The following is a 27,708-nucleotide window of genomic DNA, read 5'->3' as shown; positions in this document are numbered from 1 at the left end:
TTGGTTACAAATTTATTAGCCTGTGGGTTGTCTCAGGCGATGAGGTAATGTGGCTTGGGTTGTATGATACACAAATTGCATTATATTAAACATCAATGGTTTTCAATCTTTATTATTGGCAAAAAATTAAATATTCATAGTATCTAGCTGATGGAATAAACTGTGTGGACATTTATCTATCTGTCCGTCCAGTCATCCATCCATTTGTTAGTAGGAATGGGCATGGTTGATCAGTACGTGAATTATATTTCTGAATTTAACCATTAATTCCTCCTGTTGATTCTCAAGCTTCGCAGTGCCCTTTGTATAAATAAATTTCTATCTAGATCACCCCCAGTGAGCTCCTATTAGTTGCATTCAAAACCCTTTAACTGTCATAAAATGTCATTTCAGTAATTCTCATCCAGTATGTGTACTATAAGCATGTATACTGTGTCAGACACTGTTGCTAACCAGGAAGGCAAAGATGAGTGACCTACACCCTGTCACACAGTTTCTTAGAGTCTTGGGGGGGGGGGTGTCACGACATTCAACAATTGAATAAACACATTTTTTAAAAAATGAGAGATACATGTCATTATAGGGGATGTAAAATTTGCATGAAGGATCAGTTAATACTACCTAAAGGGAGGTGGCAGAAGCCTGGTGTCACTGTCTGGTCAGTGTTGCTTTTTATAAGTTTGGAGGTTCAGATCCATCAGCTTTTCCATGTGAGAAAGATGAGGCTATTTGTTCATGTACATATTTATAGCTCTGAAACTCTATACAGAGTCAGCTTGATGACTGTGGGTTTGGTGTTTTGTCTTTGTTTTAATTTGTTTTCTGTTTTAAGGAGAGGTGGAGAGAGGTTTGTAAGGGCACAGAGAAGAATCAATATGTAAATGGAGAAGGATGGACAAACAGGATCTCACGCAGTTTGACAAGATTAAAATTACAGGGAGAGTGCATTAAACATAAGGCTCTATGTATTGAGACTTAAAAGTTAGTGATGTGTTTGTAGTCCAGCAAACAAAGGATGGCTAACCAGTTGGTTGTTATCAAACCAGTGCCGACTCATGGCAACCCCATAGGCATCAGGGTAGAAATCGGTTTCACTGGGATTTCTTTCTCTTGTAATTACCTTTATTTTATAGTTTGGAATATGCACAGAAAAACATACAGCAATTCATTAGTTTCCATACCTACAACTCAATGATATTGATTACATCCTTAGAGTTGTAATTATTTCACCTGCCTTTTCTGAGTTGCACCTCCTTGTATTAAAAGTGATCTGGGAGATAGAACTGTAAGGTATATTATGAGTCAGCTTCTATTCGATGGCAGTGAGTTGACATAACATGAGTTGGCCTGAGCTGAGGAGATAAAACAGAAGCACTAAATATGTCATCAGGCCAGTTAACCGATCCCAGTGAAACTACAGCCCTAAACCTCCAAACCAGGAAACCAAATCTGTGTTTGGTTATACATAAGTAGCCTCAGAGGCTACTATTTTTTTTTAATCCCTGTTATTGCATATGGAAGCGCTGGTGACGTAGTGGTTACGAATCGGGCTCCTAACTCCAAGGTTGGCAGTTTGAAACCACCAGCTGCACCTCAGGAGAAAGATGAGGCTTTCTACTTCCATCGTTACATCTTCAGAAACCCATAGATGTTCTATCCTCCCCTATTGGGTCACTATGAGTCAAAGTAGCTCTTTTAGCCAAAGTCTTTAACTCCTATCAAACAATCTCTTCCTGCATGGTTCTGGTAAGAAAGTGGGAGAAGATATTGACAGGAGTCATCCCTGAACAGGATTCTCTGGAATGTCATCCTGTTGTGTATAAAACAAGAATAAATGCGTCAGCAAAAAAGGAGACCCTTATGAGTTGAATCAGCGAAGTGGTTGAAATAATGGGTTTAAACCCAGCAACTATTGTGAGGAGAATGCAGGACAGGTGCTATTTCGGTCTGTTGTATATAGGGTCGCTGTGAGTTGGGACTGATTCAATATCACTCAATAAGAACAACAGCAGCATGAAAAGGTCCTGCCCGCCAGTCTATAGGAATTGATACTTGTGAACTATGCTATACCAATTGACCTCGGTGTCCCTAACTGTGGTCTGATTTCCCAAGGCCCCAAGAACCCATTCCCTCACGGTGTTTGGTGACGTCTAAGAAGTTTTCGGAACTTTGCTCCCTATGTGCTCCATCACAGTCGTGACTCTGTTTTACAGCAAAACACACACACACGCGATCAATCCTTGTCTCCTCTCTACATATTTGTGGGTAGACTGTCATTCTCCCGCCATGCCTGTGCAGCCTGCCTGTCTATCCAAACGCTCACTTGTCCTCCCTTTCTCCTCCCCACAAAAATCATTAAAATATATTTCTTTTCGTGTGAAAATCTTCCTCTACTCTCATCCAAGCGATCAGAATCTTAGGGAGGCAGGTTAGTCCGATCATTCATTTCCAAACGCAGCCCGTCTTCCACGCGAAACCAACACAATTTCACCTCCATTTCCGCCCCTCCCGCCGGCCTTTGCTGCTTGGTTTCCTCCCGGCGTTTCCAGGAGCGCCCCGTAGACTCACGGCCGCAGATGCGCACGCGCAGCACGCCGGGCGCATGCGCAGTGCCGGCCCGGCCGGCGCAGGCCCCGCCCACTGTAGGCTGAGGTGGCTGGTCCCCGGCGGCGGCCGACGCGGGGCGCGATGGCCGAGGGCAGCCGCGAGGTGGTCGCCGTGTCCCAGTCGGGGGGTACCCACAGCCCGAGCAATGGGGCCGGGGGGCCCTCGGCGCAGACCAACAACCCGCTGTCCCGGAAGCTGCATAAGATCCTGGAGACGCGGCTGGACAACGACAAGGTCCGCGCAGCTGGAAGGGCCGGCGGGTCGCGTTGGGGCTGGAGGCGGTGTCCGTCCGGGGGGGCGGCTTCTGACCCCTCAGTCCCGACTCCTCCACGGGGGGCGGGGTCCCCGAGGCGACCCCTGACCCTCGAGGCGACCCCGGACCCCCGGCGCGGAGAAGAGCCGGGAAGGGTCCAGGCGGTGCCGGGGCCCAGAAGCAGCGCGGAGGAGGCACTGGCGGGATGTGGACGGGGAGCTGAGCGGGTCACCAGGGCTGCGTTTCCTTGGACAAGGCCCCTTGAAGTAGCCCGTGGCTTCGCTTAGGGCTGTCATCTTCAAGGTCAGCAGTTTGAGACCACCAGCTCCATCGCGGTGGAAAGACGAGGCCGTGACCTGGATGACAGCGAATTTGGTTGGAGTGTGTGTTCGGAGGAGGCTCTGGGACTCAGTGGTTGCTCGTGCGTGGGGTTTAGATCAAGTGGTCAGTTGCTGGCCCTAGCTATGGAGTGAGCTAACTGAATGCATTCTCCTTGAGGGAGGAAACTATGAAAGGATAAATAAAAAATGTTTCATGGCAAATATAATTACTGAAGGAGAAAAGTCACAATAATGGGGCAGTGCTAATACGAGAATAGCGTTATCTTGGAAGAAGTATGGCCAGAGTGCTCTTTAGAGGCGAGGATAGCGAGACTGAGTTTTACGGACTTTGGACATGTTTGGTAAAGTGGAGGGGCAGCGAAAAAGAAGGCCCTTCACAAGATGGATTCACACTGTGGCTGCCCAGGAACAATTGTGAGGACGGTGCAGGGCTGGGCAGTGTTTCATTCTGTTGTGCTTAAGGTCAGTATGGGTTGGAGCCGATTCCATGGCACCTAATTACAACAATATGATTACTAAGCAAAGTCCGTAAAAGTCAGCAACATGTATGAGATCTTGTTCCCTGTCTTGGATCAACGTGTACCGTAGATATCCTCTGCTGCTGGACCCCAAGGCAAACCCAAACCAAACATACTGCCATCAAGTGGATCCCGACTCAGTAGTGATCCTATAGTACAGGGTAGAACTGCCTCTGGTTTCTGAGAAGGTCAACCCTTACGGCATCAGAAAGCCTCGTTTTTCTTTGGAGGAGCAGCTGGTGGGTTTGAACCATTGACCTTGTCTAACGAGCAACCTGATCGACCACCAGGAAAGTGTTAAGGGGATTTTTAGTTCTTTGGAGGGCTGACTAACTTAAAGAGGTGCCTTACGTTCCAGTTGGTGCCAAAAAGGTCAGTTATTTGAACCCACCACTGGCTCTGTGGAAGGAAGGTAGGATAACCTTAGAGACTTGTGTTAGCCCACGATGACTAGAGAAAAAAATCCAGAGACACTTCTATGTGTGTAAGAGCGAGCTTTATATAAAAGAGTAATTGTATATTGAGAAAACACCCCAACCCAGTCCAGATGTCCGGTATTAGCCCATATGTCCAATTCCAGTCTATAAATTCCTTGTCAGACTCACGCTGCACATGCAATGACACCGAATGCAGGAAGATCACATTGGGTGGAAAGTCTTGTGAATCCAGTGGTGGTGTAAGTATCAAAGCCCTGGTGTGGATCTCCACGTGGCTCCTCCAGCTACAGGACTCTGGCTCCATCAGCATAACTCCATGCGGCTTGTCAACAGGAATGCCTTGCAGGGAGGGTGTGTGTCTTGCTCCCAGGGAGGAACACAAGCGATCCCAGAATGCTCAGGAGAAGGCCATGCCCACAGAGGCACCCTAGGCTATGACCTGATCGACAGGCTAGATGCCACCCTGTCGCTCAAGTTGACAGGAAATTAAGTAACTGCCACAAGACCATCGAGGACCAAAAAAGCTAATATTTTAAAGTTGGAATTGGCTTGATGGCAGTGGGTTTTGGTTGACTTTTTTAAATGATAGACATAATTTATTTAACCAGTTTCCTTTAGATTGGCACTGGTTATTCTAACATTCTGTGATTCCAAACAATTCTATCGTGAATAACCTGATTCCTATATGACATTTCCCACAAATAAGTATACCATTGTTTTGTTCTAGAAATGAAGTTTGCTTTTCAGTACAGTGAAAGTCATCCCATATTTTCTTGCTGTTTAATAAAAACAAACTATCCGAGAATGATTTCTTTTAATTTTTACTATAGAGTAGGGAAGCATTTGAAAATTGGTCTCAACCGTGTTCGAGCGGTTAACGCTTTTCTTCTGTCATTGTTTAGGAGATGCTGGAAGCTCTCAAGGCACTTTCAACTTTGTTTGTTGAAAATAGTTTGCGAACAAGGAGAAATTTACGTGGAGATATTGAACGCAGAAGTTTAGCCATCAATCAAGAATTTGTAAGCATTTTTAAGGAAGTCAAAGAGGTATGTTAGTTCATTTGGCATTTATCGGGGGTTGAAAATACAGTGCCAAGTACTATGTTTATGAATTAAGTGTCATATGCTTGCCCTTCATTACCATCTGGAAATAAAACACTTGTCTTTTGGTTTCTGCTGCACCGAGGCATTTACTTGTATTCGTGTGATTCTGTTCTGTGACCTCCTCTAATACTGGTTCTCAAGTATTGGGAACATTTGTTCTATACTTTCTCAGAGTGGTTTTCCTGTAGAGCTACCTTGACTGAATAACTGCTTATTTTTTGGAGATTAATTTTGAGTTACTTAAATGTATCCTACATTATGAAAGTTTCAGATTACGAAGGATCCTTTTCGTGCATAAATAATGAGCCATTGTACTTATACCCTACATGTGAGATGAATGCGGGTGTTCACTTCAGTGGTTTCACTGAGGACTCAATAAGTCAAGATAGGTTACTTTTAAGTTTGGGTTGGATTTTCCTAATAATCTGGAAGTTTGAAAAGAAAGTTGGTAGTATTTATAAAAGGAAATGAAAACTAAGAGATGCAAGTGGTGGACTCGTCTGGATTGTGATCTCTAAGCATTATTTCCAGCCGAAAGGAAGCAGTGTATCACTGCCCTCAAGGAAGGGTGCTACCTACTACTAATGGGATAATGTAAAAAGGAAGTCAGGAGCTGACTAGAAGAGGCTTTCACTTGTCAAAGATAGGGAGATTTTTAAACATCAATAAGAAACACTGAGGTGGACCGAACCTATCAAATATTTTTCAGTTCTTGAGTTCACAGCGATGTTAAGAACCAAACAGGACTTCATTGGTGCAATGGCTAAGTGACTGACCAAGCAAACCCAGTGGGAATAAGCAATGGGAATCTACCAGTGTCAACATCTGTAAAGATGACAGCCATATAAACCCTGTGGAACAGTTCGGTTCTCTCCTGTTAGAACCAATTCCACTGCAATGGGGTTATAAGGGAACTCAGACATTCATCCTGTGCTTTTTGCACCAAGTCAGTGGTTCTCAGCCTTCCTAATGCCGTGACACTTTAACACAGTTCCTCATGTGGTGGTGACCCCCACCATAAAACCATTATTTTCATTGCTACTTCATCACTGTCATTTTGCTACTGTTATGAATTGGGCAGCCCCTGTGAAAGGGCCAGATGCCCTGTTGGAGATCAAACTGTTGCCTGTGGAGAACCACTGCCATAGTCATTGCCACCAGTGACTGCTCCCCTCAGGAAAGAGAACCAGATCACGTGACTCTTGGTGAAGGTACTCAGCACTACCTAAGAAGAATTTGCTTCCAGAAATCAGAGTATCATCAAGTTTCTAGCTCTAAGGACCAACTTGTAGGAGATACTGGGGCCAGAGGAGTATGTTAACCCCACAGGGATGCTGTGAACAGAATCTGGGAATGATGGGGACTCAGGTTTCTTTCTAAATAAAGTGTTAGAAAAAGAAGAAGAAGCATAGAACAATGAGAATCTGATGAGTGAGGCAAAAACAAAGGTGGAACTATCAGCCAGTTCATTTTTAGGACTGTGCTTTGGTTCTTAATTTTAAGAAACTTTGAAAAATGTTGAGATAATGGAGGAAATTTGGACACTGACCTGGTATTTGGCATTAAGGGATTATTGTGTTTAGATACAGAAGTGGTTTTGTGGTTCTATGTATAGTTAAAGAGTTCTCTTAGAAGTACTTGATGGTGTGTTTATGGATAACATGATATATCTAAAGTTGGGTGATGCCTGCGTAGACTTTCATCGCAATTTTGGAAACCTTTTCATAATAAAATTTTAAAAGCTACATGCTAGTTGGACTTCACAGCACCTACCCCGTCTTCCCCAATTTGGGGAAAAAGACTTTTTCACAAACAGGGTCAGAAATGGAAAGGATAATTACTTATAATCATATTATTCAAGAATATCTGCAATGTTTTATTATATAGCCTTCCTTCTGTTTTCTGGTAATAAGTCATAAAAATATTTTTCTGAACCACAAATATATGTGCCAATTCATATATTTATTATAGGCAACTCTGGATTGTTCATATGGATTATGTCAATGATATATTTATATTTTGTAGCTTTGATAAAATGAATAAATCATATCAGTAAAATTGTATCACTAATAAAATCCTTGGGATAAGTTTTTAGCATTAGACTGAATAAAGAAGTGTTCAATTTTTTTAAAGCTTTTTCCATTGTTACACCCTTTACATATAATATGTTAGTTTCTTCACATCTTTTCTGCCACTAGGTAGTATCATTTTTCCTATTCAATTTCAGTTTCAAATATGGGGTCTCTTATAAAAGAATACATTTGTGTGTGTGTGTGTGTGTGTGTGTGTGTGTGTGTGTGTGTGAGAGAGAGAAAATAAGGACAGGAGAAATTTAACCATATGTGTAATGCTTAATGTTATTCCTCTCCCTTTCAGGAACTTGAAAACCTAAATGAAGATGTCCAAGCGATGAGCAACTGTTGTCAAGACATGACAAGTCGCTTACAGGTACCCTCCCACGTGGGGCTACATTTAGGTCCATGCCTGGCGAGCTCTCAGAACTTGTTAGTTATGTCTGCACAGGGGATGGGCATCTGGACCAGCATGCTCTGTGGCAAGTTTGAATGCAAATATACTTTTGTTGATTTGTTGAGTTTTACAGCTCTGAATCTCTGTTTGTCTCTGGCAGGCGGTCTCCTAATACAGGTAGTGCCTGACTTACAATGTATTTGAGTTATGATAGACTGTACTTATGACCATCTGCTCTGTCTTTGTGCACCTCATTTGTTAGTAGTGTGAACTACGTACAGTATAATTCACTACCATCAAGTCAATTCTGACTCATAGCGACCCTATAGGACAGAGTAGAACTGCTCCATAGGGTTTCCAAGACTAGAACTCATTATAAGAGCAGGCGGCTTCATCCCTCTCCGGCGAACCACCAGCTCCATAGTTAGTGCGTAACCCATTGTGTCATGAGGACTCCTTATGTACAGTGTTGTGTTGTTAAGTACTATTGAGTCAGTTCCAACTTACCTGATCCTGAGAAGGAATAGCACCTTGAAACCCCACCCGGCTTTGCTGCATTCTCACAGCTGCTCTTATATTTGAGCCCACTGTGTCAGTCCATCTTGTCAAGGGTCTCCCCTTTTTCACAGCCCCTGGTATCTCCTAACCACATATCCAAAGTACGCGAGACAAAGTCTTGCCATCCTTGCCTCTCAGGGCATTCTGGCTGTACGTCTTCCAACACAGATTTGTTTGTTCTTTTGGCAGTCTGTGTTACTTGCAGTAGTCATCTCAAACACCATACTTCAAACATCAATTCTTACTTGGTGCTTAACTTTCACATGCATGTGAGGCGATTGAAAATACCATGACTGAGTCAGGCACACCTTCGTTCTTAAAGTGACAGTGTAGCAGGGTGTGATTTGCTGGTGTTGACATTCTCAGATATTCACAGATTGAATTTCTGCGATATTTAGTAGTAAAAATTAAAATAACCCACAAGAAACAAGTGTCTTGTCAGGGGAGCCAGCCCCAAACAACTCATTACAGGCCTGGCAGGCACAATTGTACAGGGATAATCTATAAAGATTAGAGTAAAGTCATAGAGAATAAAAGAGATAGGAGAGCGAATACAAGGAAGGGCTCAGACACATTTTATGGTAGCATGCTGACTTCAACCCCGCTGGATGGTCCATGTGGAGATCCGGAGACTGGAGAGGATCACGAGGAAGGAGGTCAGGTGGAGAGGGGACAGGGCCGGAGGGGGGACCGGAGAGGGGACAGGGAAAAGAGCATCTTTATTATCTTGGGGCTATTTGTAGGTAGCTATAAGACATACATATTCAGTAATTACATACCTACAAGGTGGGTGGTAATCACAGTAAAGTGTCTGAGCTCACAGTTGAGGAAACCCAAAACCAGCACTGCGGGAAGCCATGAGGGGGCTGGGTGCCTCTGTGGGAGGAGAGAGTCAGGGAATGCCTGCCTCTGCAGGGAGACACAATCAACCCTGTGCTCTCTTGAAGGCAGCAGAGCTGCGGGAATGATATTTGTTAGTTTCTTCCCCCAGCCTGATTTATCAAAGAAGGAATTTATAAAGCTGTCTTCAGAATTGAACCCTCTTGCGTGTTGGAAACTGGCTGTGTTGTTCAGTTCACATCTTTTTTTAAAACCATTTTTCCTTTTAAAAAATAACTTTATTGTGGGCTCGGACATGTCTTATCACAGTGCATAGATCCATCCATTGTGTTAAGCCCATTTGTACGTTTGTTGCCATCATCATTCTCAGAACATTTCCTCTGCACTGGAGCCCTCCTCAGTTCACATCTCATGCCCTCCGTGTTTCAGTCAGCTAGTACAGTGCTGGGCAGAATGCAGATAAAGCTTTTGCCCACCAATATTGCAGAAGTCCACAAGAATTTATTCTTTAGACGAAAGACTTAGGAATACATCCAAACTACAGCTTTGCCTGAGAAAGACCAAGCTAAATTCTAATTCTTGCTCAGCCTAAAAAAAAAATTCCCCAAATTTTTCTGTCCAGAATTGTAGATTTCTAGTGATGGCCCCTTTCTTTCTGATCCTCACCCATAATTACCCTTCTCTTCTTTCCCTCACACCCATTTCCAAGTGCAGAAAGACCAGAGTATTTTTACTCTTCCCATTTTCAAAGTAGTTGGAGGAATTTTAAATCACAACTCAAGTGACTTCTAGTCAGTATATTGTACTTTCTTTGTGTGTTGACCCTCCCCACCTCCACCCGCCAAATATTGCCCAATAATGACATCGACCTTTCTTCTTTCTCTCTTTTTATATCAGTTTTACTGAGAAATGACTTAAAAACAGCAAAACGTATACCCATTTCAAGTATACAAATTAATGAATTTTGACTGTATTAATGAGTGTTGACCCATGAAACAACCACTGGAAGAAGAGAGAGATTGTTGTTATTATTTGTAAGATTCCTTTATGGCTCTTTATTGAGTATTTAAGTTTTTTTGGTGCTATACATTGCTTGCATGCATTTTTTGGTACATGTATCATTTCTGGTATCAAACCTTGTACGGATGGATCCAACCTGTGATTTTGAAGTTTGCTCACTTTTCAATTTTGGCCTATAACTAATTTACTTTGATTTAATATTTTTAGAATCTTAATAGTGTTCATTCATGCTATCAATTCTATAGTAAGTAGGTGAACAGGTACATTTAAAGGGTTTCCAGGGGGGTAAGGTGGGGGAAGGAGGGATAAAGGAGAGCTGATAAAAAAACAGTTCAAGAAGAAAGGAAGCATTTTGAAAATGATGGTGGCAGCAATTGTACAATGATGCTTGATCTAATAATTGAATTATGGATTGTTATAATATCTGTAAGAGCTCCCAATAAAACCATTAAAAAAATCCTATAGTAAGACCTTTACACTGTTACACATACTAGGATATTATATAACATTAAGGAATAACAACGGGTCTTTATAACATCTCGTAACATGGATAAACCTAGAGGATATTATGCTGAATGAAATTAGTCAGTTACAAATAGTGTGTGAGAGCAGTACTGTACAAAGGCAGGAAAAAGTTTGCACACAGAAGGAATTGGTCTTTAAAGGTTACCAAGAGGAGGTGGGAGGACACGCATTAGCTTGAGTGATGGGTAAGGCAATGAGATGCTCACAGCAAAGAAAGCCACTGGGAGGAGCAGGAGAGCTATAGGCAACAAAGGTCAATGTTACTCCATACACAATCCTGTAATAGCGGCAGTAACCTACCAATGGCAGCATAGACATGGACATAGACAGAGGTCAAACAGGTAGAGATGGGGGAACGAGATGACAGCCATTAATAGATTCAACGATGAATATTTGTAGACAGGCTTTTATATGTTGTTACAAATATGTATCTATGAATATATAATAGAACATCAAGGGAGAAAAATTATAAAAATTTTCTAGCCATAGCCACGCAGCTTGAGGAAATGAGTTGCGGGTCTGGGTAATAGGACCAAAGTATCAGGACATCAAGGCTAGTTGGCATTACGTCGTTCACAAAGACATCCTTCTACACTTGACTTTGGTAAGTAGGGACTGGAATCCTCACAGCTGTGAGTTGCCATCTAAGATGCAACTAATGGGCTCTTCTCCTCCAGAACAAAGGAAAGGGTAGAAAATCCAAAGGCACACATAGGGACAATGAGTTCAGAGGACTGATGGACCACAGGGACTCCGTCTCCTTGGAACCTGAGACAGAAGAACTAGGTGGTGCCTGGCTCCCACTGCTGACACCTCCGAGTGGGATCACAGTAGACCATCCTGGGTACATAGGGGGAACAGGTGGAACAAAACTAAAAATTCAAAGAAAGAACCATCAAAGCTAGGACCCCTGGTTACTTTTAAGCTGCAGAAGTGAGGCTCTTTATGATCTCTTTCAGCATTTAAAAGACTGAATTTCTTCACATATTTATTCTGTTTAAGACTGATTCACCTTCTATTCTGTTTAACAGACTGATTCACCTTCTACTGTTAGTGGTGTTGCCCACTCTGTAGTTTCACTGACTTGTGCACAGTTCTGCCTCACGCGATGTTCCTTCACAGCACGGACTAGCTAGTCAGTCATTGCTTAATATGTGCGACTCTGTCACGGTACAACTTTTAGCTACAGGCGTTGTCAGAACTGCGCTCTGTAGATGGGACTGTCCGGGGCTACATGGAGAGCAAATGTTTTGGGAATGATGAGGGTAACAAATGTACAGATGTGCTTTATACAATTGATGTATTTATAGATTGTGATAAGAGTTGTATGAGCCCCCAATAAAATGATTATAAAACAAAAAAACCTTATTCACTGACTGGTAGTTTATCTCTTGCAACTCTTATCTTTTTATCCCCAGTGCAGACATTTTTATTGATCCTCCATACCAGTAGCTTAATTCACAAACGTCATCAGATGACTCCTAATGTCTCAATTTAACATGTCCATAAGTGAAGTTATGGTCGTCATCCTGTTCTCCCAGTGCAGCTATTTGACCCCCTTAGTCAGCATCCTGGCACTCACCCCAATACCCTTCTTGTGGTACCAACTGAATGCTCTTCCTTTATTAAAGATAGCATATGACTGAAAGGTTGGTGGCTTGAATCTATTCACCCAGAGACACCTTGGAAGAAAGATCTGGTCATCTCCCAAAAGATCACAGCTATTGCCCAGCGGCCGAGTGCGTTCTTGTCATAAACACGTGGTTGCCATGAGTGGGAACCAACAGTAACTGGTTTGGCTTAGGAGCCTTGGCAGCCTCTGTTGCAGTTGGGCTTTTCCCAAACGGCCTGCGTGTGGGCTGTGAGGTTACTGGTTGTAAGTAGTGTCATTAGCTTTGCGAGGTGAGGTTGGACTGTGCTAATGTTGGGCTCTTTCTGTAATTGTAGGCTGCAAAGGAGCAGACCCAGGATTTAATAGTAAAAACCACGAAGCTTCAAACTGAAAGGTAAGCCTCCTTTATAAAGTCGCCTTTAGTTTAGTCTGGGGACCGAGGAGAAAGACAGTTCCGGTGACTCCACATTAAAGTTAAACAAAGAAAAACTAATCAAAATCCATGCAATCTAGTCAAAAATCACAAAATAAGCCCAAGAACACTGGTTGATGAGCATGAAGCTGATTTGGGGCGGTAGGGAATGCCCCCTGCTTTTTAATAGAGTCGGTGAGTGTTATTTGCTCTAGAGTTGGAACCTAAGTGCTTCCGAAGTATAGTGTTTTCAGATTTTTAATAATTTAATTTTTTGTCACATGGTCATTGTCGCTTCTTTGTTCCCCCGGTTACCTCCCCCTGCACTGTAATCAAGAGTTAACTGTATCGGTTCCTCCTCTAGTAGTTTGCACAAACAGGATTACTCTTACTGTTGACGGGATGCGCGAAGGAGGGTGAGCGCAGTGTGTCACCGTTGTTAGCGAGCCCTCACTGCACCGCTCCTGTTTGCAGGAGGAGAGGACGAACATCCCATCAGGAGGCAGCTCACTGTTCACTCCCCTGCCACTGCGTAGCCCTGTTGGTATTTTACTTAAAGCCCAAGCATTCTCAACATTCCCTCCGTACTATGGAGGTATTGCTACCTTAATTGTTTGTTTTGACTAGCTAGCTCACAGAGTATGGGGTAGACCAACACCCACAGGCCAAATCCAGACCACCCGGGGCTTTGTGAATCTAATTTTGCTGGAGCACAGCCAGGCTTAGGTGTCGATGTGTTGCTTATGGCCATATTCCCACTTGGGTTGCGGAGCTGAGTCATTACAACAGAACCTCTGTGTGGCCTACAAAGCCTAACTGTAGTCCCTGACCCTTTACAGAAGGAGTGGACCAACCTCTGGCCAAGAGCAATAGTTTTCGAACTGCGGGTTAAGACCAACAAGTTGAGAAATCGCTTATGGGGCTCACTACTTACCCACAAGAAAATAGGAAAGAATGAAGTAGGATATAGTTACGTATTTTGTGGCATTTTTGTTTCAGTTTCTGGGAAGGGCCTATTCGTGGATTAGAATCAACATAAATCCAGTCCCCCCAATTTAAAGATTAATCAGATCCCCACTTTCGACTTCTCAGTCATTCCTGGTACCAGCTGCAAACTGGCAGTCCCTCTAGAGCCAGAAGTGCTCACGAGTTAGAAGGACACGGTCCTTCAGATGGACAAAGGGGCAGATGCCAGCCACATACACAGGAGGCTGTACCATGTCCACGTTGTGTGAGAGCAAGTCGATTTCCTAGGCCGCCATTTCTCTAAGCAGCTCATTAGGTCTTTTCTCATGTGGAGCCACTAATGGGTTTGAAAGGGCCGCCCTTTTGGTTAGCTGCGGAGTGCTTCACTGCACCCCCAGGACGCCTTCATGTCATGGTTACTGCCATTGAGTCAACTCCTAGCAACCCTGTGGGACAGTATAAAAGGCTGTAAGTCTTTATGGGAGCAGGCAGCCTCATCTTTCTCCTACAGAACAACTGGTGGGTTTGAACTGCTGATGTTTGGGTTAGCAGCCCAATGTGTAACCCACTTACTACACCACCAGCATTACTCACGACCCCCTTACTGGCTGCAAATTCATTGTTTCCCACTATCCTTTTGGGATGTCAGCTGCGAGCTTGAGTGCCGCCCTTGGTCTCCCTTCTTTCACCTGCTGACCTCCAGTACTCATTTAGAGTTGATACGTTGCTGATGGAACTCACAGAAATTACTATACTTGGGATTAAATACTTAATATATCAAAAAGATTATAACTTAGGACCATCATACATGATTTGGAAGGGTTCCCAAGTATGGAGTTTTCATTATCGCAGAGAGGCATGCTATCTTCCCTTCACTAGGCGGGAAGTTATTGGAGCCTCTGTTCAGAGCCCGTAATAGCTTCCCCAGGTAGTCTTGACTGAGGCCTCAGCGTCTGTGGATACAATGGCAGATGGTAAATCATGTCTCCTGGGTTACCGGATACCTGGCTCCAGATGGTCTTTCTGACCAAGCCAACCCTCACTCGTCAATCCTCAGACGTTGGGAAATTTTATACCCTAGAGGTATGACCTTAGTTACTCAGGAAATTCCAAGGGTTGTCACTCAGGACCCAAGAAACAAAGCCAGTTTGTTTTTCCTGTTTGTAAATTGAGTTATTATTTCACAGGCTGAAATGTACTACTTACTGTAGGTCATGGCCAAACGAACTTGAGAAATACTTTCCTTCATCCAGGATCCCAAGCACCTGGTCCCTGCTCATCAGTGTCCATTACTCCCAGTGTTCATTCACATGGACCCCGTAATCCCCTGTAGAGTTCTCTTTGTTGGAGCCTAAGCTCCAAGTCATGGGGACTTGCCGAGCGCAGCGGTGTTGAGTTACCCACGTAAGAGGACGCAAATCAATGGAATTGATTCCAGGCAGTTAAGATAGCCACCAGTGTAACTTTCCTCTTTTAGAGAAACATGGCAACATAATGAACCCAATAAAACATGTACCAGCATCATTTTAAAAGACGCTTAGCAAATAGCACAAAGCAGCAGTATTTTTTTTTTACTGTGTTTAGGGAATCGACTTTTGAATATTGCAACATGTAACATAGGTTAGACTCTTGGTTTGAAAACTGTGTCCTGTTGGAGCTTAGGGTTCCTTTGCGAAAAGGAGGGGTGTCTGGAGTGTCTGGAGCCGAGCTCACCTACTCATCTTGGTCAGGCTCTTCCTCCATGATGCATGTTTCCATGTCTTTCTAGGAGCCATCCTTTGTCATGGGAGTACGGCCATATTTTTCTTGTAAAAAACACTGCTATTTAACCATTCTGAAACTACTGAATACTTGTTTGTATTACTAAAAATAATGGTTTAGTAAATATTTTTTTAAATCATTGTGTGCATTTTAGATGATTTCCTTAGGATAAATTACTAGAACTGCAATTAATGGATCAAATAACATGAACTTCGAATGTGCCCTGATGTCTGTTATGAAGTTTCTCTCCCAACATGATAAACCTAGCAGTGTGCATATGCATGCCCATTTTATTAAACCCTTGTTAACACAAAGTTAAAAAGCACCAATATCATGAATGAAAAGGACATTACAGTGCTTCAGTTAATAGTACTTTGGATATGAGTAAGTCATTTTTCATTCACGCTCGACATTTGTATTTCTTCATTTTTTTTGTTGGTGTACCTCGTACGTACGTTTTCTCTGTTCAGCGTTTTCTTGTGAGTTATATGTTGTTGGGAAGGGTGGGCCTGGAAGGTAGAGTGAAGGCATGAAGAAGGCACCTCTCCAGGGGGAAAGACAAACGAAAAAGAGCCAGAACTTGACTCATGAACCTTGTCCTGGGTTCGCTTAAAGGAAGCTTTATGAATATTAAATGGTTTGTTTATTTCAAATACATAGACAATACATGAATGAATACATGTCCTATAAATTTATGTAGGTACCTACAGTTTCTTTTTAAAATAACTTGCACAAAGACTTTATCCCCAGGCAGGTGCTGAGTAGTAATTTTATTTTTTCTGAAAAGGGGGAGGTAGGCCAATAAGTTTGGGAACCAGTGCTCCCTGATTTTTTATATATTTATGTTAAGATTCATTTCATTTGATTTTTGTTCTCATATATAAAAAGTCCTCCAAAAGACATTGTGTGACAGTTGCCATGTCCGGTGCAAGGTCTATGTCAATATCTTTTGTCCCACCAAGACGTACCACAGGAGGACACAGTGCAGGCCACTGCTATGCAAATGGAATACATGAGTCCTCCCAAGCCATTGAACCATCTAAACTTTCCGTCAAAATGGTAGTGAGCATTTACCTTGAAATGCATGCACTAAAATTAAAAGTGGTCCTAGAAATATAATTGACTGAATCAGTTCTTTAAAAGTTATCTTGAGATAATAAACACTTGTTTTAGTACTATGAGGGGACTTCCAAAGGTCTTTGGAAAAATGGGATGAAGAGATGATGAAATTTTTACCATGAACTTTCTGAAGCCCCCTCAAAATAACCACTCAAAGTTATTTTGGGATCATTTCTTTCTGTAGATATAAAAACTTAGGAGTTCGAAGTCTGTTTTTCATGGGTTGCCTTTTTGATAAAGTAACCATATTATTTAGAATGAATTTGAAAGGTTAAGGGATCAATATGTGTCACCTAGGCCGGGCTAAAAAATGGAACTGTGAACCAAAGTACAGAGCCTAATTTTCCTTTGTGCGTCATCAGAGTACACTTATCGATTTACTGCGATGATTGAGCCTAAAGAAGTCCCCAGAAGCTTTAGTTGAATGGCTAATATGTACAGTCTCAAGGAATTGTATTAAAAATTATTTTTTAATTTAAATCTTGGAGGTTTAAGAGTGTGAAACAAAACCAGTTACCCTAAAGTCTAGAAGTAAAGTGAGGAGATATGTGCCCCTTAAATCTCTGTAAATTTAATTAGATGGTTTACCTTGACAGTTGAGACGAGCAAAGCTTTACTGCCACCTAGAGGACGTCTCCCGGTGTTGCTTTCTCTGAGTCAGTAGGAGTAGTTGACTGAGGACTTCAGTGTCCTCAGGTCTGAGATTAAGGGATGCTGTATTTCCCCTGTGGTTTCCGATCAGATAGCTCCCCATTCCTATTGATGCCGATCTGACCTCGGCTTTTTCTAGACACTGGTGTGCCTTTCTAAAACAAAATTTAGATGGATTGCATCCAGATAATAGAATTCAAATGATTCTTTAAAATCATCACAATGATGTGTAGAAGAGTTGGGAAGGTGAAAGTGGAGAAATGATTTAGGCATTTATAAGACAATCGTAAATAAGTTCTTGGCTTCTATTTCTAGCCTAAAATAAAAACATGATTTGTAGTGACTATGTCACCCACTCACTGCCAGAAAGTCAGTTCCTACTCCTAGCGCTCTATAGGATTCCTGGTGGCTTAATGGGTTACTTGTTGTGCTGTGAACAGCAAGGTCAGCAGTTCAAGACCACCAGCTTCTCCTCAGGAGAGAGATGGGGCTTTCTCCTCTAGTAAAGAGTTACCGTATGGGAAACTCACAGAGCCAGTTCTACTCTGTCCTGGAGGGCCGCTGCGAGGTCCTTCACATGAAGAGCTACAGGCTGAGAGGAAATGAACTGAACCGAGTAATGTACCTCTTTCCCGCAAAATCTCCTTGTGAGGACAAGGTGGGCTAGTCTGGAACATGGAACAGACTGGGATTTGTAAAGCAGGGACTATTTATGCATGTGTTTCTTCTTTTGCACGGCAACAACTTTTGCTTGTTTAACTGCCTATATTTATTTTTTAAAAACTCATTTTGGGGGGCTCTTATAGCAATGCACACATCATTTGTATCAGGCACATTTATGCATAGTTGCCATCATCATGTCCTAAACATTTTCCTTCTGTTTGAGTCCTTGGTGTGAGCTCCTCTTTTCAACTGCCAGTATATGAGGTGGAAACAAGGTTCTAGAACATGTTGACAGTTTGTCAGATCTTTGTTTTAAAAGTTATTTTTGCCAGAGATTGAATGGATAATAGCTAACAAAAGGCTACTCTCCCCCCAAATGAGGAGAACACACATTCCCTCGCTCCCACCTCATCATCTGGACACCAGCCACTCACTTGCACTTTCTCTCTGGCACCAACTTCTCAAGAGCTGCGTCTCCACAGGGTAGGACCTGACCCTGCTTGCTCCTGTGGGAATAGGCAGATGCCAGCCTCTCTGTTGGTTCTTACTCCCTGTGCTGGGTTCAGTAATTTGAGAGAAGAACTCACAGAAATGATTACTTATCATTACTTACTCCTTACTCATTTATTGCAAGGAGTCCTGGTGGCACCGTAGGTTACACATTGGGCAGCTAACCACAAGGTTGGCAGTTGGAAACCACCAGTCACTCTGTAGGAGAAAGGTAAAGCTTGCTACTCCCATACAGACTTACTGTCATGGAAACATGCAGAGGCAGTTCCACCCTGGCCTGTAGAGTCGATGTGAGTTGGAATCCGCTCAAGAGCAATGGGTACCCATTTATTATAAGCATAAAGGACGCAAATGTACAGCTGTGTCCAGCCAGATCTGACAAAAGTTCCTGGCACGGTAAGGCTTCCATTGGCCCCCTGGACATGTTGCACCCCTCCCCCACAGTCCATGGGGCACAAAGAGAAGGCTCCAGTGCCCAAGGCTTCCAGTCATCCGGACCTCAGGGACTACGCATGGCTTGGGCCTTACTACGTAGTTATGAGCCATCCAGCCAGTGGATGAGCATGGTCCGTTCAGCCCTTCATCCTTCTTACAGCTAGTTGTCTGGGGGCGGGGTTCTCTTTGGCAAGGCTATGTTCAGAACCAGATGCAAGGGCCAAGCTTAATGATTTGCCACAGAATCCTTATTTGTTTTAAAGTTATAAAAGTACATAAAATGCTTGATTTTTTAAATTTTTATTTTGTTGTAGTCAGAGATTAGAGATCAGAGCACAAGTTGCAGATGCCTTCTTGTCCAAGTTCCAGCTGACTTCTGATGAAATGAGTCTCCTCCGAGGCACAAGAGAAGGGCCGATCACTGAGGTACCTGCTTTCCATGATAATGACCGAAAGCGTCCCGCTCACACATGCTGCAGTGAGATGACTGTGCTAAGTTCTTATTTTCCCATTTCAACAAAGAAAAACCTGGTCTGAAAAGGTTGAACGTTTTATATTTGTTTGGAAATGAAGAGGTAAAATTTAAGGGCGTTTGTTTGGCTGTGTATATTTTCCAGCTAGTCGGTGTTGTTAGGTGTGGACCAGTGAGTTCCAACTCAAAGCAAACCTACAGGGAGGTGTCAGGAAGCTTGTGGAAAAATTCCACTATCTTTGAATTCAGTTTTTTCCACGAACTTTTTGAAGCCCCCGCGTACATACAACAGAACGGACCAGTGCCCAGGCCGGCACCATCCTCACATTCGTTGCTGTGCTTGAGCCCACTGCTGCAGCCGCTGTGTCAGTCCGTCCCCGTGAGCGGCTTCCTCTTACGCAGTTACGCATGTGCACTGTTTTTCACACGTGAAAGAATACAACCAAGAATAATAAAAAGCATGAGTCAACTCTTCACTTCTCATCTTTGGGAACCACTTTCAACCTTGAAAATTGCTGCTTTTCCATAGTCTATGTCGATATCATCATTTAAAAGAATAAGTTATCTTCTATCCTGAAATATGTGATTATTTTAGCCTCTTGTTCTCCCTCAATCCTAGCCTTCCACACAAACATAGACACATCCACACACTCTTTATATCAAAGAGTAATTGGATATCAAGAAAACATCCCATCCCAGTGCAGATCAAGCCCTTAAGTCCGATATTAGTCCATACCTCTGATACTATAGTCCATAAATTCCACTTCAGATGCACACAGCACCTGCACTGATGCTGAATGCTGGAAGATCACAGGCCAGTGGGTGAACGTCTTGTGGAGTCAATGGCGGTAGAAGCATCTTAGCATTGGTGGGAGTTTCCACGTGGCTCCTCCAGCTCTCCAAGTGTGGCTCTTCCACAGGAAGGCGAAGCAGAGACTGTGGCAGGGCTCAGCAAGTCTCTGCATGGCTTGTCGCCAGGAAGAGCAAGGCGCAAAGAGAGAGTGGCCCGCCTCTTCTGGTGGCACAATCAAGAGATGAAGTTCCCAGAATCTTCATGAGAAGGTCACATCCACAAGCAGGCTTCATCAGGCTGGGACCTGATTGGCAGGCTAGATTCCACCCCTCCATTGCTTATCAAGTTGATATTTAATTAAGTAACAGCCACAGGAGGGAAGACCGAGTGTACATAAAAGCTGTGTCATGCATTATCTTGGTGGTAACCATGCCGTGCTTCTTACACCATGAAATATGTACATGGTACACTGTGCTCTCTATAATCATGCTTAGTTTGCAGTTCTTTCACCAGAGTATGCTGCTTGAAGAGAGGAGTTTTCTTTATATGAATTTGTGCCATCACGCAGATCATTGGCTTTGAAATAGCCTATGTTCTAAAATGTGAATAGTACATGTTACACTCGTTAAAAGGTCACGGTCAGCATGGGAAGGCTTCATTAGAATAGGTAACATGATTTGTTTTCCTTTGTAGTAAAATTTCAGTTAGAATAATGTACTTTTATTCTTTACACAAAAGTCTTTTTTAAAAAGGAATATTAAAGTCTGTGAATTTTCAGGATTTTTTCAAAGCATTGGGAAGAGTGAAACAGATCCATAATGACGTCAAAGTTCTGTTGCGGACAAACCAGCAGACAGCCGGGTGAGGAACGGTGCAAAGTGATTGCTCTGCTCCGTGATTGGCAGGGGTTTCGAGACACCCAGTGTTCTCTTTGGAAACGGGACTGTGTGTCTGTGGGAAGGGAAAGTGTACCTAATGTGTGTAGAGTAAAACAGCAGGGATGGTATTCAGATTGGACAGTCCTTTAATTGAAAGGTTTTTGAAAAGTGATTTCATAAAATAAGACCTTTATATACTGTAACCAAATTGTCCCATAATTAAACCAACTTAGTGCTTCCGCGTAGCTCCTGGTGAAAAGTTTACATTGTAACGAATCTTTACATTTTTTAGTTTGGAAATTATGGAGCAGATGGCCTTGCTTCAAGAAACAGCTTATGAAAGACTTTACCGATGGGCTCAAAGTAAGTTAGACATTTGTGTATATGTATAAACACATGTGGTACAGGTTCATAAATGTTAGTGATTGGCATTTTAGTTTCAGTTGATCTTTATTTTTATCACTGTTTGATCTTAGTACAAAGAAACATATTTAAAAACACACTTTACATGGAACTTTCTGTGCTCTGTATTTATATTGCGAGCATCTACAAGCACGCTCTATGCTTGATTCAAGGTGGTAATGAAAACCAAAAAACGAAGATAGTATTTCTGCCTTAGATTATGCCTTATTATTGACATTGTATTATAAATAGTGGATCACTTTTGTATTGCTTAAAGAAAACCCACCTCACCACCATTGAGTCAATTCTAATTCCTGGCGACTATAGAGTAGGGTAGAATTGTCCCTTTGGGACTCCGAGAATGTGATTGTGGGAGTAGAAAGCCTCATCTTTCTCCTGTGGAGGGGCTGCTAGTTTTGAACGGCTGATCTTGTGGTTAGGCGCCCAACACATAACTACTATACCACTGGGCTCCTTCTGTTGCTACAGTAAGTAACAAATCTCGATACGCTGACTCCTCAAATCTTCCCCCCCCCCCCCCCCGATGCCTTATCTAATAGCGGTAGGTCAGAAATCAGACATGAGTCTCATTAGCCTAAAGTCAACATGTTGGCAGGACTGCTCTCCCTTCTGAAGGCCCGAGGGAAGCTCATTCAGGTGTTGGCCAATCTTCGTCTCTTGAGGTTGCTGGACTGAGAGCAACCTTTCCTTTCCGAGGACCTCCAGCTTTTAGAGACCACCAGCACTCCTTGGCTTGTGGTCCTCTGCTTCCATCTCAAAGCCCGCCACAGAGGGTCAGTTTCTTTTAAGACTCTCCCGTCTTTTTTTCATTCTTTTTTTAAATTTTCATGTACTTAGCTTATTTTTTTTTCTCTTTGGAATATTTTACTGTAATTTAGGTGAAAGTTTACACAGCAAATTAGATTCCCATTCGGCAACGCATATACAAATTGTCTGTGCATTAATTTTAATCCCTGCAATATGTCCGCGCTCTCACAGTTTCTTGCCTCACTGGCTCAGTTTCCAGCCATCCAGTTTCTCTGCTTCTCTTTGCTTTTTTGCCAAATGTTGACCATTTGATCTGAAACTGTTGATTATCTACCAGAGAACATTCCTCACAAATGCTGTTGGGTTTTTTTGTTTTGTTTTGTTTTTTTTCCAGATGAGGCCACTGGCTATATATTATTCCCCCAGTGGGTCTTCTTCTTCTTCTTTTTTTAAACATTTTATTAGGGACTCATACAACTCTTATCACAATCCATACATATACATACTTCAATTGTATAAAGCACATCTGTACATTTGCTCTCCACTTAAGCCCTTTGCATCAAGTCCTCTTTTTTCCCCTCCCCGCTCCCCTCTCCCTCATGAGCCCTTGATAATTTATAAATTATTATTTTGTCATATCTTGCCCTATCCGGTGTCTCTCTTCACCCCCTTTTCTGTTGTCCGTCCCCCAGGGAGGAGGTCACATGTAGATCCTTGTAATCGGTTCCCCCTTTCCAACTCACTCACCCTCTACTCTCACAGTATCGCCCCTCACACCCCTGGCCCTGAAGGTATCATCCGCCCTGGATTCCCTGTGCCTCCAGCTCCTATCTGCACCAGTGTACAACCTCTGCCCTATCCAGTCCTGCAAGGTAGAATATGGATCGTGGTAGGGGCGTGGGGTGGGGTGGGAGGAAGCATTTAGGAACTGGAGGAAAGCTGTATTCTTCATTGGTGCTACATTGCACCCTGACTGACTCATCTCCTCCTCTAGACCCCTCTGTGAGGGGATCTCCATTGGCCGACAAATGGGCTTTGGGTCTCCACTCTGCACTTCCTCCTTCATTCACTATGGTAAGATTTTTTTTTTTTTATGATGCCTTATACCTGATCCCTTCCACATCTCGTGATCGCACAGGCTGGTGTGCTTCTTCCATGTGGGCTTTATTGCTTCTGAGCTAGATGGCCGCTTGTTCACCTTCAAGCCTTTAGGACCCCAGACACTATCTCTTTTGATAGCCGGACACCATCAGCTTTCTTCACCACATTTGCTTATGCACCCGTTTGTCTTCAGCAGTCGTCTCATGGAGGTGTGCACCCAATTATATGATTTTTTGTTTTTTGTTGCCTGATAACTGATCCCTTCAGAACTACGTGATCACACAGGTTGGTGTGCTTCTTCCATGTGGGCTTTGTTGCTTCTGAGCTAGATGGCCGCTTGTTCACCTTCAAGCCTTTAAGACCCCAGACACTATCTCTTTTGACAGCTATCAGCCAAGTTCTTAACAGGTTTATGGGACTTAATGGGGGTCAAGTGGATCATCCAATATGCTCTGTTTGGTGTAAGGTGTATGATCTTAATTCCACCTGCAAAGTCATGTTAGGAAACACATGTTCCAGGGATGAGGGTCTTGGCATCTTTGGGGTGCTGCTCTCCCCACCACCAGAGGTTTATTTGCCTTAGCTAATGTGTGCATGCTTCTGTTTAAGAACGTTTTTAATAGACTGCTTAAAGAAGGGGCCTGCTAACAATAGTTCCAACCAGTAAGCGTGGTGCGGGAGGACGGTCCTTTGACTGGCGCTGCCACCTGCCTGTGGGAAGGAGCTGGGGTTAGGCCCAGTCAGCCAGTGGCACCAGCGCTGTGTTGGCTCCAGTCTGATGGCTTCCCGTCCAGCTCCAGAAGCTGTCCCTTTGTTTGCCGCTCTTCTTGTTCGCACGAGTTTCTCCCCTCTGGACTCTTGTCGTCTGGCTTTCTCTGCATCCGCATTTGAGCTCAGCCTTCAAGATTGAGCGTAAATGCTATACCTTCCTGGAGCTTTCCAGAGGACATTGGATCTCAGTGTCTTTCCCCATCTCTGGACACATATTTCTGGAATATTTATTTACAGTTTAGTAGCACACTACCTTGTAAGGGCACCGCCTCACATTTCTTTGTGTTTGCATGACATCTACCACAAAGACTCCAAAGAGTGGGCTTCTCACGCATAGGGACTAAGAAGCCATTTTAAACCAAGAAACCCACTGCCTTTGAGTCGATGCTGACTCATAGCGACTCTATCTATAAGGCAGGGTAGCACTGCCCCTGTGAGTTTCCAAGACTGCAACTGTCTATGGGAGCAGGAAGCCTTTCTCCCAAGAAGCCATTTTAAGATATCTTTAATTCCATATGCATGTTTTTTTCACCCCCCCAGTTAAATATACCACTAGTATAAAGTTCTCACATATTAAAAAGTTAGGGATTTCCAACTAGGCTCTAAATGTGTGGGTACAATTGTCAGCCACTGCCATTGAGTCGAGTCTGATGCAGCAACCTCAAGGAGAGGGCAGGTGGAACTGCTTGTGCGGGTTCCTGCGACAGTCGTTAGTTAGGGAGGCGAAAGCCTCCTTGTCTCCTATGGAGTGCCTGTTGGTTTGGAACTGCTGACCTTGCAGTTAGCAGCCCTAGGCGTAACCCACTACACCACCAGGATGCCCTTGGATAAAATTAGAATAGTAAAACAAATTGTAAGCTTAGAGGCTTTTTCAAAGAGTTTTAAACCCAGACTGTTTTGAAATTAAAGTTTTACTGCCACATGTTAATGAGCCACAGAAATCAGTTTTGCAAGCTGCTGTAGCATCGGTCTCTGAGCAAAGAAACAGGCGATGTGATTTCAGTGTCACCTCTTGCCCATTGCACCTAGCGCGCTGCCGTGCGACTCTGTCACTGTTTCTTCAGCGGTCAGTGCTTTCCCCACTGGAGACTGTTACAGCAGTAACGGAGGCTTGGGGTGCTGCCGGATGGCCCAAGTGACCGTTGAAAGTGAGATGCACGTTGAAGCGAGGCTTCATGTGGGCGGTGGCACAGACTGGTTTCTGATTGGCACAGTCTCTTGGCTTTTCCAAAGCAGATGCTTCAGAATGTGATATTTGCTATAGAATTTATATTCCAGCATCCACAATGGGCATGATAAGGAACAGACTTTATTGAAAAAGGAGCTAAAATATTCATTGTTTTTCAGGTGAATGCAGAGCATTGACACAAGAGTCATGTGACATATCCCCAGTACTGACTGAGGCCATGGAAGCCCTGCAGGACCGACCCGTCTTATACAAGTGGGTGACGTTTTCCTAATGACAAAAAGATAAACCTACCTTCTCTTTGCTAATCTGCATTAGTTCCCAGTGTTCCCATATTCTTATGCTGTAGTGTGAGCAATATCTATGATAATTCACTGGTATTTTCACCTCATTGTATGCCTATCATTGGAACATCAACTTATTTGCATATCTCATACCGTAGACGCTGAAATGGTGGGAAAAGACAGGCGCCTTATATTTCGGGCCTCTTGTTTATGTGGAGATAAAGGGGCGTCCTTCCAATCCCTCATTTTATTAACTAGCTAGGGATTATAAGTAATTAAAATATCCTTATCAACTCTGCCCCGAGAGAGGAGGCCAAATGGGGACTGAGAGATGTAATTCCCCAGAGATGGAGGAAGAATCTAGGATGCAGTCTTCTGTTAACAATACGCAAGAAAAGAGAGGGACTGGGGACTCCGATCGTGTCTGCCAGCCATGAGATACGTGGTGATGCGTTGATAAAAATCCAATATGTTATTCACATACACACACAATTCTGTATTTTAATTTCATTCTTTTGTTTCTCACATAAACAAAAATTAAACGTGTTTTCTTAAAAAGGCTGCAATAACACGAACATGATCATTAGAGAGATCACCAGAAAGGCGATAGAATTCAGGGATCAGAAAGCCAGGCAGCTTCCACACAGTCATTTAGACTCCTCTCTCTTGGAGGATTTCCCCATTCCCCTTACCGGAACGTTCACTGACACTCACTCACTGCCACACCGTCAGTTCCCATGCATAGTGACCCAATAGGAGATGGCTGTCTGGGACTGTAACTGTCAGGGAGTAGGATGCTTCATCTTTCTCCCAGAGAGTGACTGGTGATTTTGAACTGCTGACTTTGCAGTTAGCAGCCCACGAAGTAACCCACTAACTACACCACGAAGGCTCCCGACTGGAACTGTATGTCTTCTAGAATCAAGTTTCAGAAACACAAATGCTGAGACAGTTGTTTCGGTTGTACAATATCAGTAAAACTCTGCGCTCAAATTGTAATAATTTATTGAAGCTGATATATCCAAACTTCACTTTCATGGGATACATAAGTGGCATTCTAGATTCTGTCCCAAGTGCTGTGGCATTTTGCAGTTGGGCTCCAGTAGTTTGTGGGCAAAGGAGATGAACGCCGAGAAAGCTCCCCATTGGGAGGCTGCAGAGGCCTTTGCCAGGATGAGAAGAGAGAACAGGACAGTCAGGTTGAGAGAAGAGTAGGTGTGAGAGTGAGATTGAGAAAACACGTGTCTTCCAGGAGTTAACTGCAGGAGTTGGCCGTGCCTAGTGGACTGGTAGCGAAGGAGGTCCGTGACTGTTGTGCATGTGAGCGAGACCTTTGCAAAGGTCTTGGTGAAATGGAACGAGAAGACAATAGATCCCACCCCCTGCCCCCCATCTTTGTGAAGCCTCCATATATGTGATACACCAATGTCCCCTATGGTTCTAGCAGCCCAATTGTATCCACTTTGGTATTGCCTTCCCCAGCCCTTTCAGTTTAAGGTGTGTTAGTTCGGGTTGAGTAGAGAAACAAATCCATAGACACTTATATATGCGTAATCAAAGAGTATCAAAGACTAGTTGTATATTAAGAGAACATCCCAGGCACGTGCAGATCAAGTCCATAAGTCTGATATTAGGCCATATATCCGATACTAGTACAAACATTCCTCTTTAGACTCAGCACGTGCAATGATGCGGAATGCAGGAAGGTCACAGGCAGGTTGGATCCAGTGGCAGTGGGAGCATCTAAGCCCTGGTGTGGGTCGCCATGTGGTTTCTGCAGCTCCAGGGCTCTGGCTGCCATCAGCATTGTTTCAGGTGGGTTGTTAAGCCACATGTGAAGCAGAGAGAGTGTGTAGGCTACCTCAAGGAAGGAAGACAGGAGTTCCCAGAATCCTGAGGAGAAGGCTATGTTAGTCTGGCTACTTTAGAGAAACAAATCCACAGAAACTCATGAATAAGAGAGAGATTTATATAAAGGGTAAGTGCATATCGAGAAAACATCCCAACCTCACAAGTCCATTAACCCATATGTCTGACATCAATCCACAAAGTCCTCCTCCATCTCACAAAACACACACTATGACACCGACTGCAGGAGGAAAACCGAATCAGTGAATGTGTAAGCATCTCAGTGCTGGCAGGGGTCTTTACATGGCTGCCAGCACCCAGGGTTGCATCGGGGTAGGTCCATGCGGCTTCTCCTTGGGGATGTCTTGCAGGAAGTGAGCCTTTCCAGCTGGAGCAGGGAACTGG

The 27,708-nt window shown here is 43.5% G+C and overlaps 1 protein-coding gene across 1 annotated transcript in view; it reads left to right on the top strand.

Moving 5' to 3' along the window:
* Nucleotides 1-2,632: 2,632 nt before the first annotated feature.
* Nucleotides 2,633-27,708, top strand: part of COG6 (component of oligomeric golgi complex 6) — a 75,551-nt gene continuing 50,475 nt past the window's right edge. The window contains exons 1-8 of the mRNA XM_075562892.1: nucleotides 2,633-2,841; nucleotides 5,059-5,202; nucleotides 7,636-7,707; nucleotides 12,619-12,677; nucleotides 19,115-19,226; nucleotides 20,844-20,926; nucleotides 21,236-21,306; nucleotides 25,333-25,426. Coding sequence (XP_075419007.1) covers nucleotides 2,689-2,841; nucleotides 5,059-5,202; nucleotides 7,636-7,707; nucleotides 12,619-12,677; nucleotides 19,115-19,226; nucleotides 20,844-20,926; nucleotides 21,236-21,306; nucleotides 25,333-25,426 — 788 coding nt within the window. The 5' untranslated portion in view covers nucleotides 2,633-2,688. The remainder of the gene's footprint in view (nucleotides 2,842-5,058; nucleotides 5,203-7,635; nucleotides 7,708-12,618; nucleotides 12,678-19,114; nucleotides 19,227-20,843; nucleotides 20,927-21,235; nucleotides 21,307-25,332; nucleotides 25,427-27,708) is intronic.

This window comes from Tenrec ecaudatus, chromosome 11 (assembly GCF_050624435.1).
Source record: "Tenrec ecaudatus isolate mTenEca1 chromosome 11, mTenEca1.hap1, whole genome shotgun sequence".
In the NCBI taxonomy this organism is placed as follows: domain Eukaryota; kingdom Metazoa; phylum Chordata; class Mammalia; order Afrosoricida; family Tenrecidae; genus Tenrec; species Tenrec ecaudatus.
This window is presented reverse-complemented; position numbering and strand designations above follow the sequence as displayed.